The sequence below is a fragment of the Salmo salar genome, chromosome 10, assembly GCF_965601325.2.
Source record: "Salmo salar chromosome 10, fSalSal1, whole genome shotgun sequence".
In the NCBI taxonomy this organism is placed as follows: Eukaryota; Metazoa; Chordata; class Actinopteri; order Salmoniformes; family Salmonidae; genus Salmo; species Salmo salar.
The window spans coordinates 20,275,252-20,287,464 of NC_138300.1; the positions used below are offsets into that span (position 1 = coordinate 20,275,252).

The window sequence follows — 12,213 nt, forward strand, 5'->3', positions numbered from 1 at the left end:
TTCGACCATCTTCCCAACACCTGCTCGGACCAGAACAATCACTTAAGCCTTCTCTCCAAGGGCTCTCAGAGTAATGTCCACTCTGTCTCTCAGGACTGGTGCAATCTCCCATGAATTGTTTTGATGAAGTCATCTCTGCTTTTACCAGTCAAATAATCATCTGTTTATGCTACCCAGAAGACAATCCTCTGTTTGTTTATGCTACCCAGAAGACAATCCTCTGCTTATGCTACCCAGAAGACAATCCTCTGTTTGTTTATGCTACCCAGAAGACAATCCTCTGTTTGTTTATGCTACCCAGAAGACAATCCTCTGTTTATGCTACCCAGAAGACAATCCTCTGTTTGTTTATGCTACCCAGAAGACAATCCTCTGTTTATGCTACCCAGAAGACAATCCTGTTTGTTTATGCTACCCAGAAGACAATCCTCTGTTTGTTTATGCTACCCAGAAGACAATCCTCTGTTAATGCTACCCAGAAGACAATCCTCTGTTTGTTTATGCTACCCAGAAGACAATCCTCTGTTTGTTTATGCTACCCAGAAGACAATCCTCTGTTTATGCTACCCAGAAGACAATCCTCTGTTTATGCTACCCAGAAGACAATCCTCTGTTTATGCTACCCAGAAGACAATCCTCTGTTTATGCTACCCAGAAGACAATCCTCTGTTTGTTTATGCTACCCAGAAGACAATCCTCTGTTTATGCTACCCAGAAGACAATCCTCGTGTTTATGCTACCCAGAAGACAATCCTCTGTTTATGCTGTCTACTAGTATTTGCTTCGTATATTCATACGATATGGCCATATTGTACAACCTCATAGCGTACTAGACTTCAGCCATTTAAAAGCACTCTACAAATAAAATAATGTTCCATTAAAATACAAAATGACCTAATCTGTGTCTGTTGGCTAAAATGTAAATGGCCACAGATGCATACTGCATACAGAGACAGAGGTGATATAGTGGTTGTCTAGGAGTGTTGCCTTGCTGTTTGCTACAGATCTTCTCTGTGTCTCCGCGTCTCTATTTTCTACGTCTCCTGACCTGAGCTACTGCACATGAAGAGAGAAGCAGAGCAGAGCAGGTGAAATGGTCATAAACGCAACAGACAGCTGCTAAACAGACAGACAGACCTACTGACGCTCAGGGCCACAGACAGACCTACTGGGCTACAGTGTGAGGCGTTTGATTGCAGGAGAGACTGTCCACCAGTCAGAGCAATGCCAGAGGAGACTTCCCTATCCGGCCTTCTCATCCCTTATAACCAGAGGCTCATCCATTAATGCATGGCTTTGGCTCTGAAATCTGTCGTAGAACCAAACATATGGAATTGTTTTAAGATGGTCATACCAAGGATCATTTAACTATTTCATTCAGAATTTTAGGACCCCCTGAGGTATAAAAATATATCTCATTTTTTTGTTGATGAAACATTGAGTTTGGCCTTGCTGCTTTTAGCCTATAGAAACGCATTGAACAACAGCTTCTTATATGGATAAACAGACAGTAAAAAAAAATCAAAAGGGAGTTTAGTAATGTTACCTGGCAACCTTCAGACTAGTCTTGTGAGGCTTGTGGCCCTCCAAGAGACTCACCTTTCCATGAAGGGATCATATTAGTGTGTGGCCCTCCAAGAGACTCACCTTTCCATGAAGGGATCATATTAGTGTGTGGCCCTCCTAGAGACTCACCTTTCCATGAAGGGATCATATTAGTGTGTGGCCCTCCTAGAGACTCACCTTTCCATGAAGGGATCATATTAGTGTGTGGCCCTCCTAGAGACTCACCTTTCCATGAAGGGATCATATTAGTGTGTGGCCCTCCTAGAGACTCACCTTTCAATGAAGGGATCATATTAGTGTGTGGCCCTCCTAGAGACTCACCTTTCCATGAAGGGATCATATTAGTGTGTGGCCCTCCAAGAGACTCACCTTTCCATGAAGGGATCATATTAGTGTGTAGGCCCGTTCGAACGCTACAGACGTTTTCGTGAGAAGACTGATTTTCGGGATGTCTCATGGTCTGACAAACACAGCTCTAGCTCTGCCACCTTTCACAGCAGATACGGAAGGGCGACGTCGGCAGATGCGGTGGATTTAGACGCATTCCAATGGAAAAGAAAACATATCTCTAGCTTAAACTGATGGATTTTGATGGAGATTTTGTTATTATGCTAGTTAGATTTCCACGGAGACATCGACTCTAGGGTTAACCCTTAACCCTCTACAGACTCACCCTCTCTGCTCCCTCTGGGGTCCAACTGTCAAAGCTTCTGTAGAAAGGCATCCAACTCACTCACACATACATACCCTCCCATGACCCAACACTAACAACACACACTCTGACCATCTGCATTACGGGTGGCGATGATGAGTGACACACACGGACAAACAATATTTGACAAAGCAAAAATGGAAATGATGGCCAATGGAGATGTAAGCTATCTGTGTCTAGTTTACCATCTGCTGTTGTCTATATCATGTTAGTGCAGTATGCCTGCTGACGGACAAACCTAGGATCTATTTAGTAGCTAGGATACTGTAGTATTTAGCTATTTACCCTGCTGTAAGTGGGCTGGAAGCCTATAGACGTAGGGCTAGTAGTATTTAGCGTCTATCATAACTGTGTCCAGGGTCGTATTCATTAGGCACCAAACGTAACACAACAGACTGAAACAGGCAGGGACTACCTGGACTTTGATTTCCGTTACAAAATGTTTTCTGTTGCATGCCCTAAGGAATACGATCGGGGGTGTGTGTGTGTGTGTGTGTGTGTGTGTGTGTGTGTGTGTGTGTGTGCGTGAGCCAATGAAAGCACAGCTTACAAAGTAGATGTCTGTGATTGGCACGTCATCCTCGTCGTCCTGGGAGGCTTGGCTGGTGCATCCGGACCCAGACACTGTGCTGCCCCGGCGGTCCCACTCAGCCTCCACCACCACAACCTTGGGACTGACAGCGGCCTCTGGGCCAGGGGTCTCAGCAGCAGGGGCCTCAGTAGAGGCTTCAGCAGGGGCCCCAGGGGCTGGGGGAGAGGAGGAGGAGGGGGGTGGGGCAGCAGCCTCCGCTTCCTCACTGAGAAAAGAGACAGAGGGGGGTGGGGGGGGGTCAGACACACCTGCTCATACACAACCACAGACGTGATAAGACATACTGTACATACCTGTTCTCTAACACACATACACACCCCCCCCCCCCCACACACACACACACACACCTGCTCTCGCTACTCGCTCTCTTCTCTCACGCACAGGATAGAATAGCTGTACAGACAAATGATCAGGGCCACTTCCTATTAAGCCCTTCTAATGAACAAGAACAGCCCAGCCAGGCAGAGCTGAGACTGACCCGTTAGATCAGAAGGAACAGGCTCCAGGGTGGTTTATGATGACGGGACTAACCCAGACTTACAGCACCAGATGGCATGGTGCCGCGCCACCACAATCCCTCTATTGTCCAGGCCCAGATCATTGACTATTAGGAACGACAAGCTTATCCCAGATTGCTTTCTCAGCCTTGTGTGTTTAGAGCTTAGGCTGAAAAACCTGGAGCCTGGCATTCCTAAAGAGCAATGACAGCATCTCAGACTCAGAGACAGACCTGATTGGTTGGGAAGAAGTCTTTAAAATGGGTGGACTTGGTGTTGTGGTTACCATGCAGCCATGGACCTTGCAGTCTCTCTCTTTTATTCTCTCTTGCCCTCACCTCTCACTCTCTCCCCCAGCAGGGGTCTCTGAGGCTGCTTTGAGGAGCCGGGTCTCCAGATGGCTAATTTCCCAGTACCCCGTTGGCCTGCCGGTCCACTTCACCCTTCTACCCCACCCAGCCCCCCTGAGGCCATATGTCTGGCCCTGTCTCAGCCTCTCAGCCCAACCTTAGCCACAGACCCTCTGACCTAGTTCCACGACTTTCCCAATGCACTCCTGTCTGTCTGTCTCACCCTTTTAGCCTGTCTCTCACCCTACTCCACTCTCTTAACCTAATTAGATGGCTGCTCCAGAGAACATCCGCAGGCAGCGCTTATCTGTCCATAATAATGGATTTATAGCAACAGCCCACAACCACTCCAATAACCAAATGGGACTTAGAGTAAGGTGGGGACTTAATATCGTCGCCGCCCTATCAACCAAATGGGACCACAGCTGCCCCACTTCCCAGAGCTAACCAAGGTGTTATCCTGTCGCAGGTGAGACATTTTCAGTTTATTTTTAGTGAAAAGTGCAGAAGCAACTGCGGCACGGTTCTTATTGGGGTCGTAACAGGTCTGTAACCTGACAACCCCTTCAGAAAGGTAGCAATCTGGGACACTTTATACCCACGACGCCCTGTGTTACAGGGAGCGCTTATAAGAACTAGCGAGCATGTTAGGTACCGAGATGGTGGCCGTTGAAAGGTTAATAACTCTGTAAATGTATGGACCTGGTTTCAGCGAGTGTGTTGGATGCTAGGTGTGCTGCTCAGTAGAGTTGAGCCTCACTTTTCAGGGCTTTGTGTGATACATCTTGGTCTATGTAGAGTAAGGCTGAGGCTGTGTACCTGGTCTCTGGAGAGGGCTGTGGGACCGTGATGATGGGCTCGCTGTCGTGTCTCTTCACCTCCACCTCCACCGTGATGGTCTGCTGCTCCTCCTCACGCACCTCCTCCTGAGTCCTACACACAAAAATGCGTAACGTAAGTACACACGCACACATACACACATACAGTGAGCTCCAAAAGTATGGAACAGTGACAAATCGTGTGTTGTTTCGGCTCTTTACTCCAGCACTTTGGATTTGAAATGATACTATGACTATGAGGTTAAAGTTCAAACTGTCAGCTTTAACACACACACAGGAAATACAACTGAGCGACAGGAAGGGTGGTCACGCCCATAAAAACACAGACCAACAGGCAGACCTGACACACCCTAGCCTAGTAGCCTTCCTCACTGGTCAGAGACAGAATGACTAGCGCTGTAAGAACACTAAACTACCAAGTCCTTTATGCAACGGGATAAGTTGTGCATTTCATACAGGCCATGCAGAGTAGTGCTCTTACCTCCCGTCATGGCTGACAGACTGGGTGTGCCTCCTGCAGAGAAACAGACGGACAGAGACACCACTGGAAGTTAATGGCGTTATAAGCCAGGGTGGGGTACATAAAATAGGCTCTATAGCTTTCACAGTTCAACACAATCAGTTATTGTTGGTTATTCAGTCATGAACATAACCATTATATTATGAACTGGGTGGTTTGAGTCCTGAATGCTGATTGGCTGACAGCCATGGTATATCAGACCGTATTCCACGGATATGACAAAACATTTATTTTTACTGCTCTAATTACGTTGGTAACCAGTTTATAATAGCAATAAGGCACTTTGGGGGTTTGTGGTATATGGCCAATATACCACGGCTAACGGCTGTATGCAGGCACTCCGCGTTGCGTCGTGCATAAGAACAGTCCTTAGCCGTGGTATATTGACCATATACCACACCTCCGCGTGCCTTATTGCTTGATTATACATCTTGACTTATTTTCTTCTTCTTGTTTTCTTCTCATGAAAAGGACATGCTCCACATGCGTCATGAATACATGCTCCAGAAATAGGACATTGTGTCCATAACGGTACCTTCTCTCAGAGCTGTTGTTCTGGTACCTGTAGCGGGGGTGCTCTGCTCCAGCGTCTGAGGGAGACCTCTCTGGGATGGACAGAGAGGTGGTGGAGGAGAGCGTGGTGGCGATGGAGGCTGTGGTCGCCTCCTCAAATGACGGAGGGGTGCAGGGGAGGAGGTCTGGTCGCCCTGAGAGAAAGAGAGAAGGGGGAGAGAGAATCAGAACAGGTTGACAAAACACCTGCATCCAGTCTCCGTTACCAGCTAGGTTAAAATGATAGGGCTGTGTGAAGGTGGAGTGTGTGAATGTGATTGGGGGGGAGGGGGTTTGCATGGTCTAGTACCCCCTACCCTCGTCCTCCAGCGTGGGGAAGCTGCGTGCTCCTCTCAGGTCGTAGATGTTGTTGTCTCTCTCCGAGGGCAGCTGGCTGGCTGACCAGGCGGCCCCGGGGCCAGTGTACTTAGTCACCGTCAGGCCCACACGGCCCTTCTTAATGGGAGAAGACTTCAAGGCTGCAGAACACACACAGAGGAATAACATCAGTAAGGGAACACTTGTCTTCTTATTCCCAAAGGGAACAGTACTGCTGAACAATTCATCAAATGGCCACGGGACTATTACATTGACACCCCCCCATTTGTTTTGTACACTGCTGCTACTCGCTGTTTATTGATTGAGTGTTCAATCTTTTCTAATACCGGCCAGTACAAAATACATAACGGAGTATTTGCAGTTCAAGTGAAAAAGTACATCCATTCATAAGACATCAAGTTAATAGCCAACAGCAACCTTCAAGCATAACAATAAGTGAATTAAGCAGTGGAAGCGGTGTGTCTGTCAGTCTGACTGACAGGTAGTCTAGTCTGATCAGGTCTACTCACAGGAGCTCTTCTTAAACACAGTGCTGCTCATAAATTTGAAGAACCTGTCTGCATAGAAGCCTGGCCGATGGACTGATACGGTGTCCTGAGAGAGAGAGAAAGCACAAGAGCGACAAAGAAAGAAAGATGGAGGAGAGGCAGAGAAAAATGGTATGAGGAGAGAAAGACAAAGCGAATGAGAGAGCGGTAGAGGGAGAGAGAACAAAACACGTTTAAATACTGCGTCTCCCCACATGCTCTGTGTCCCTCTGCATGGCCTAGTCTGTGAATCCTCTCGCTCTCTCTACAGGGGGCCAGAAAAAAACAACACTTCCTCATCCCATTATTCAGAGGAAGACAACGAGAGCATCGCTGCAGCTGAATAAATCCCGATGTGTGTATGTGTTGGTTGTGTTAACTCTGAGAATACAGTGGGGGGAAAAAAGTATTTGATCCCCTGCTGATTTTGTACGTTTGCCCACTGACAAAGAAATGATCAGTCTATAATTTTAATGGTAGGTTTATTTGAACAGTGAGAGACAGAATAACAACAAAAAAATCCAGAAAAACGCATGTCAAATGTCATAAATTGATTTGCATTTTAATAAAAAGTAGATTTCTGGCTCCCAGGTGTCTTTTATACAGCTAACGAGCTGAGATTAGGAGCACACTCTTAAAGGGAGTGCTCCTAATCTCAACTTGTTACCTGTATAAAAGACACCTGTCCACAGAAGCAATCAATCAGATTCCAAACTCTCCACCATGGCCAAGACCAAAGAGCTCTCCAAGGATGTCAGGGACAAGATTGTAGACCTACACAAGGCTGGAATGGGCTACAAGACCATCGCCAAGCAGCTTGGTGAGAAGGTGACAACAGTTGGTGCGATTATTCGCAAATGGAAGAAACCCCAAAAAACTGTCAATATCCCTTGGCCTGGGGCTCCATGCAAGATCTCACCTCGTGGAGTTTGGAGGAGGAGGAATGCTGCCTATGACCCCAAGAACACCATCCCCACCGTCAAACATGGAGGTGGAAACATTATGCTTTGGGGGTGTTTTTCTGCTAAGGGGACAGGACAACTTCACCGCATCAAAGGGACGATGGATGGGGCCATGTACCGTCAAATCTTGGGTGAGAACCTCCTTCCCTCAGCCAGGGCTTTGAAAATGGGTTGTGGATGGGTATCCCAGCATGACAATGACCCAAAACACATGGCCAAGGCAACAAAGGAGTGGCTCAAGAAGAAGCACATTAAGGTCCTGGAGTGGCCTAGCCAGTCTCCAGACCTTAATCCCATAGAGAATCTGTGGAGGGAGCTGAAGGTTCGAGTTGCCAAATGTCAACCTCGAAACCTTAATGACTTGGAGAAGATCTACAAAATCCCTCCTGAGATGTGTGCAAACCTGGTGGCCAACTACAAGAAACGTCTGACCTCTGTGATTGCCAACAAGGGTTTTGCCACCAAGTACTAAGTCATGTTTTGCAGAGGGGTCAAATACTTATTTCCCTCATTAAAATGCAAATCATTTTATAACATTTTTGACATGCGTTTTTCTGGATTTTTTGTTGTTGTTATTCTGTCTCTCACTGTTCATATAAACCTACCATTAAAATTATAGACTGATCATTTCTTTGTCAGTGGGCAAACGTACAAAATCAGCAGGGGATCAAATACTTTTCCCCCCTCACTGTATATAGCCCTTCATCATTCACTCATTATGCTGGTTTCACAACACATCACAGAGACAGGGTGAGAACATAAGATGATGTACACCAGGCTTGTTAGACAAGAGGGGGAGGGAAAAATAAGAAAGAAGGAAAGAGCAAAAAATGAGCGAGAGCGAGAGACTGTGGTTACTAGGAGCATCCTGGAGCTGATGTCTGAGAGGAAAGGGGGAGTGTGAGGTGCTTGAGGTCAGAACCAGAGGATCTGTTAGAGATGAGGAGGAGGGGGAGGAGGGAGATCTTACTGGGTCACTGTGTACATGTGTATTGGACAGATTCAATAAGGAGGCTACACACACACACACTACTTAGACAAGTGGCCCGAAGGACCTGTATTGTTGCAATGATACACAAGGCCAAACACACACAAAGGGCTACTCTGCTTCTCCTCAATAGCTCAACCTGTCTGTATAGCGGTGACTTCGTCAATAAATGCATGAGGGAAAAGAATGGCAGGGTATAGCGTACTCCCAGACGGGGGGGGGGGGGGGGGGGACAGACGCTAGCTTGCTGTTCAATGATTAAAACCACAGCTGGTCACAGCTGTTTGTCTGGGAGGGGCTGGAGTAAGACAGACTGTCTTGTCCATAAAAAGGACTAGGGACCAGGAGTTTTTCCTCAGCACATGACCTGAGCGGGAAAAACTCTGGGCTCTACTCACAGGTCACATGATCAGGAAAGTCTTGGCCCCTAAGCATGACCTAAGAAAACCTCGACCAGTCACAAGACTTGGCAATAGAATAGCTCCTAAGATGAAAACATAGTGTTACATAACCCATAAGCCAGAGAAGAAACGCATATTGGAAATGATTATGTTCATAAAGAGCTCAGATATGATTACAGAGTCCACTGTAATAAGAAATACAAACGAAGAGGGATTATGATGAACGTGGAACTCACTCCATCGTGAACCATAGCCTTCCATGTGTGCTCCAGCTTCTTTATTAGCCTGGAACCGGAAAGAAATAACAGTCAAACGTTTGATATTCAAAATGCATTAAGGTCACAGAGACAAATGTAAACAGCGGCAGCCATCCACGGCTACAGGCTTTTTTCTACACTGACGGAGGCTGAATATGTTGTTACTCTTATGAAGCTGGGAGACTGGTTCTACATGACAGAGAGTGGCTGAATGAGTCATAATATATACTGAGTAAAAACAAACGCAACACGCAACAATTTCAAAGATTTTACTGAATTACAGTTCATATAAGGAAATCAGCCAATTGAAATGTATTCATTAGGCCCTAATCTATGGATTTTACATGACTGGGTATACAGTCAACCCTACGAACAGATACCTTAAAAAGAAAAGGTAAGGGCCTGGATCAAAAAAACAGTCAGTATCTGGTGTGGCCACCATTTGCCTCATGCCTCTTCGCATAGAGTTGATCAGGCTTTTGATTGTGGCCTGTGAAATGTTGTCCCACTCCTCTTCAATGGCGGTGCAAAGTTTCTGGATATTGGTGGGAACTGGAACACGCTGTCGTACACGTTGATCCAGAGCATCCCAAACATGCTCAATGGGTGACATGTCTGGGGAGTATGCAGGCCATGGAAGAACTGGGACATTTTCAGCTTCCAGGAATTGTGTACAGATCCTTGCGAAATGGGGCTGTGCATTATCATGCTGAAACATGAGGTGATGGCGGATGAATGGCACAACAATGGGCCTCATAATCTCGTCACGTTATCTCAGTGCATTCAAATTGCCATCGATAAAATGCAATTGTGTTCGTTGTCTGTAGCTTATGCCTGCCCATACCATAACCCCACCGCCACCATTGAAATCAGCAAACTGCTCGCCCACACAACGCCATACACATGGTCTGCGGTTGTGAGGCTGGTTGGACACACTGCCAAATTTTCTAAAACGACAAGGCGGCTTATGGTAGAGAAAATGAACATTCAGTTGTCTGGCAACAACTCTGGTGGACATTCCTGCAGTAAGCATGCCAATTGCTTGCTCCCTCAAAACTTGAGACATCTACGGCATTGTGCTGTGACAAAACTGCACATTTTAGAGTGGCCTTTTATTGTCCCCAGCACAAGGTGCACCTGTTTAATGATCATGCTGTTTAATCAGTTTCTTGCTATGCCACACCTGTTAGGTGGATGGATTATCTAGGCAAAGGATAAATTGCTCACTAACAGGGATGTAAACAAATTTGTGCAAAATATTTGAGAGAAATAAGCTTTTTGTGCAAATGGAACATTTCTGGCATCTTTTATTTCCACTCATGCAACATGGGACAAACAATTTACATGTTGCATTTATATTTTTGTTCAGTGTAATTACCTGGGTCACATTCATTAGGCCCCATACTGAAGAAAAGAGGGACTATCTGAACTTCAATAAGAAATGTACGTTTTCATTTCCGTTCCAAAACGTTTTGCTACAGTGTGCCCTAATGAACACGACTGTATAATTGATATGATGTATGGGTACGTGTATGACTGAATGATGTGTGATTATTACCTGTAGGATTGCAGGATGTCTATGATTCCGATGTAGAGGAGTAGACGCTCTCCTTTCCCATTGACTGCTGGAATGCCACCCATCCTACAAACATGACAAACATGAAGAGATAGAGTGAGATACAAAAACTGACACCGACAAAGATAGGAGACAACAAGCAACACTCATACACACACACACCCAGCCTGTCACACGTGTCAGTCACTCACGTGTCGTCTGTTTCGATAGACTCCCCGCAGGCAGCCCCTCCCTGGATAGACTCCATGGCAGTGGAGTAGAGGGCCTTCTGGGCCACGGGCCTCTTCTCATCCTTCTCTCCTCCCTCCATCTGCTGCTCCCTCTCTGCCTGGTCGATGTTATGGACCCCCAGCAGCAAGCTGTAGTCCATGATCTTAAAGCTCTCCAGCACCTGGGAACATACACAGAGACATGGGACTGAGCCAGGCCGATCAAGCCTACGAACAGGTCCACAGGTCAATGGGGTCCTTCTCAATGATATTTTCTATTACAGTTCAGGGCATTAAAAAGTTAACCTGTACTGCAGTGACATATGACACATTTGCAACACAGTGGATGACGTAATCGCACAGTCAGGGGCATATTTCAGAAATGTATTTAATCATGAACTTGCTGCTTGGCGTGTAAGAGAGTTTGTCATATTACATTTGTCCTCAACTGTACATGCTAGGTTTCAAACTAGGTCAATGTTTAAACCCTTATAGCAATGTCTCCTAAACCCGGCTGGTTTTCCTCACCAGACAGTCTCTCTGCAGGGTCTTGACCAGAGCGCTGTACATATCCTGGTCCAGCATCAGGCCATCCTGCAGGTCCTGCATGAAGTCCAGGTCTTTGAAGGTGGGCTTGGCTTTCTGTCTCTCCTTCTTCGAGGCACAGCGTTTGTACGTGGAGCCCTTCAGGTCAAACTTGAGGTGCATGCGGACGGCGCGCGGTAGAACATTGTTCATGACCACCATGCGGATGTTCTTACCGCCAGATTGGATGCAGTACAGGCCGAAGAACTTGGGAAGCAGGGTGCGAGGGTTCTGGTTGAGGTTCTGGAGAGCGAGAGAGACAGTGTGAGAAAAAGACCGAAGGTACCAAGACCAGACCAAGTGCACAGGGCAGTATTGGAACAAACAGTCCATGATTTGGTACCACCTGATTCTTCAAGACCAAACTAACCTTCAAAATATTCAAAACACATGAATAGGCAAAAAAAGACCGAAAGCAGTAACCCAAAGCACGAGCTGTTTAAACAAATCTAATTCACCCTTCAGTAAAAATATCTCATCAATCTTCCCCTTTAAATTAGGTTAACCAAGCGACACGTTGCAAAAACATTGACCTTAACCTCCTGAATCCCATTAAAGTAATGACAGAGGAGCCTGCTCCTTATCCACTCAAAAACAACCACTGCTGGCAGACTGGCAGACAGACAGAGATATATATATATATATATATATATATCTCGAGAGGGGAAGAGAGGGGCAACAGACAGGGGCCGGAGGGGGCCAGAGGGGCCGCAGGGCTCCAACAGCAGCCTGCTGAGGGGC

General features: G+C 46.5%; 1 protein-coding gene across 3 annotated transcripts in view; it reads right to left on the bottom strand.

Moving 5' to 3' along the window:
• The window catches only part of pip5k1ca (phosphatidylinositol-4-phosphate 5-kinase, type I, gamma a), an 89,401-nt gene that overhangs the window by 11,783 nt on the left and 65,405 nt on the right, over window positions 1–12,213 (bottom strand). For 2 of the 3 annotated variants that reach the window (XM_014216262.3, XM_014216260.3), the window contains exons 7-16: window positions 11,416–11,715; window positions 10,870–11,069; window positions 10,661–10,744; window positions 9,082–9,130; window positions 6,477–6,561; window positions 5,946–6,107; window positions 5,612–5,783; window positions 5,038–5,070; window positions 4,537–4,650; window positions 2,829–3,075 (exon numbers count right to left, since the gene is read on the bottom strand). In XM_014216262.3, coding sequence (XP_014071737.1) covers window positions 2,829–3,075; window positions 4,537–4,650; window positions 5,038–5,070; window positions 5,612–5,783; window positions 5,946–6,107; window positions 6,477–6,561; window positions 9,082–9,130; window positions 10,661–10,744; window positions 10,870–11,069; window positions 11,416–11,715 — 1,446 coding nt within the window. The remainder of the gene's footprint in view (window positions 1–2,828; window positions 3,076–4,536; window positions 4,651–5,037; window positions 5,071–5,611; window positions 5,784–5,945; window positions 6,108–6,476; window positions 6,562–9,081; window positions 9,131–10,660; window positions 10,745–10,869; window positions 11,070–11,415; window positions 11,716–12,213) is intronic. The other variant, XM_045687461.2, reaches the window with a different exon arrangement.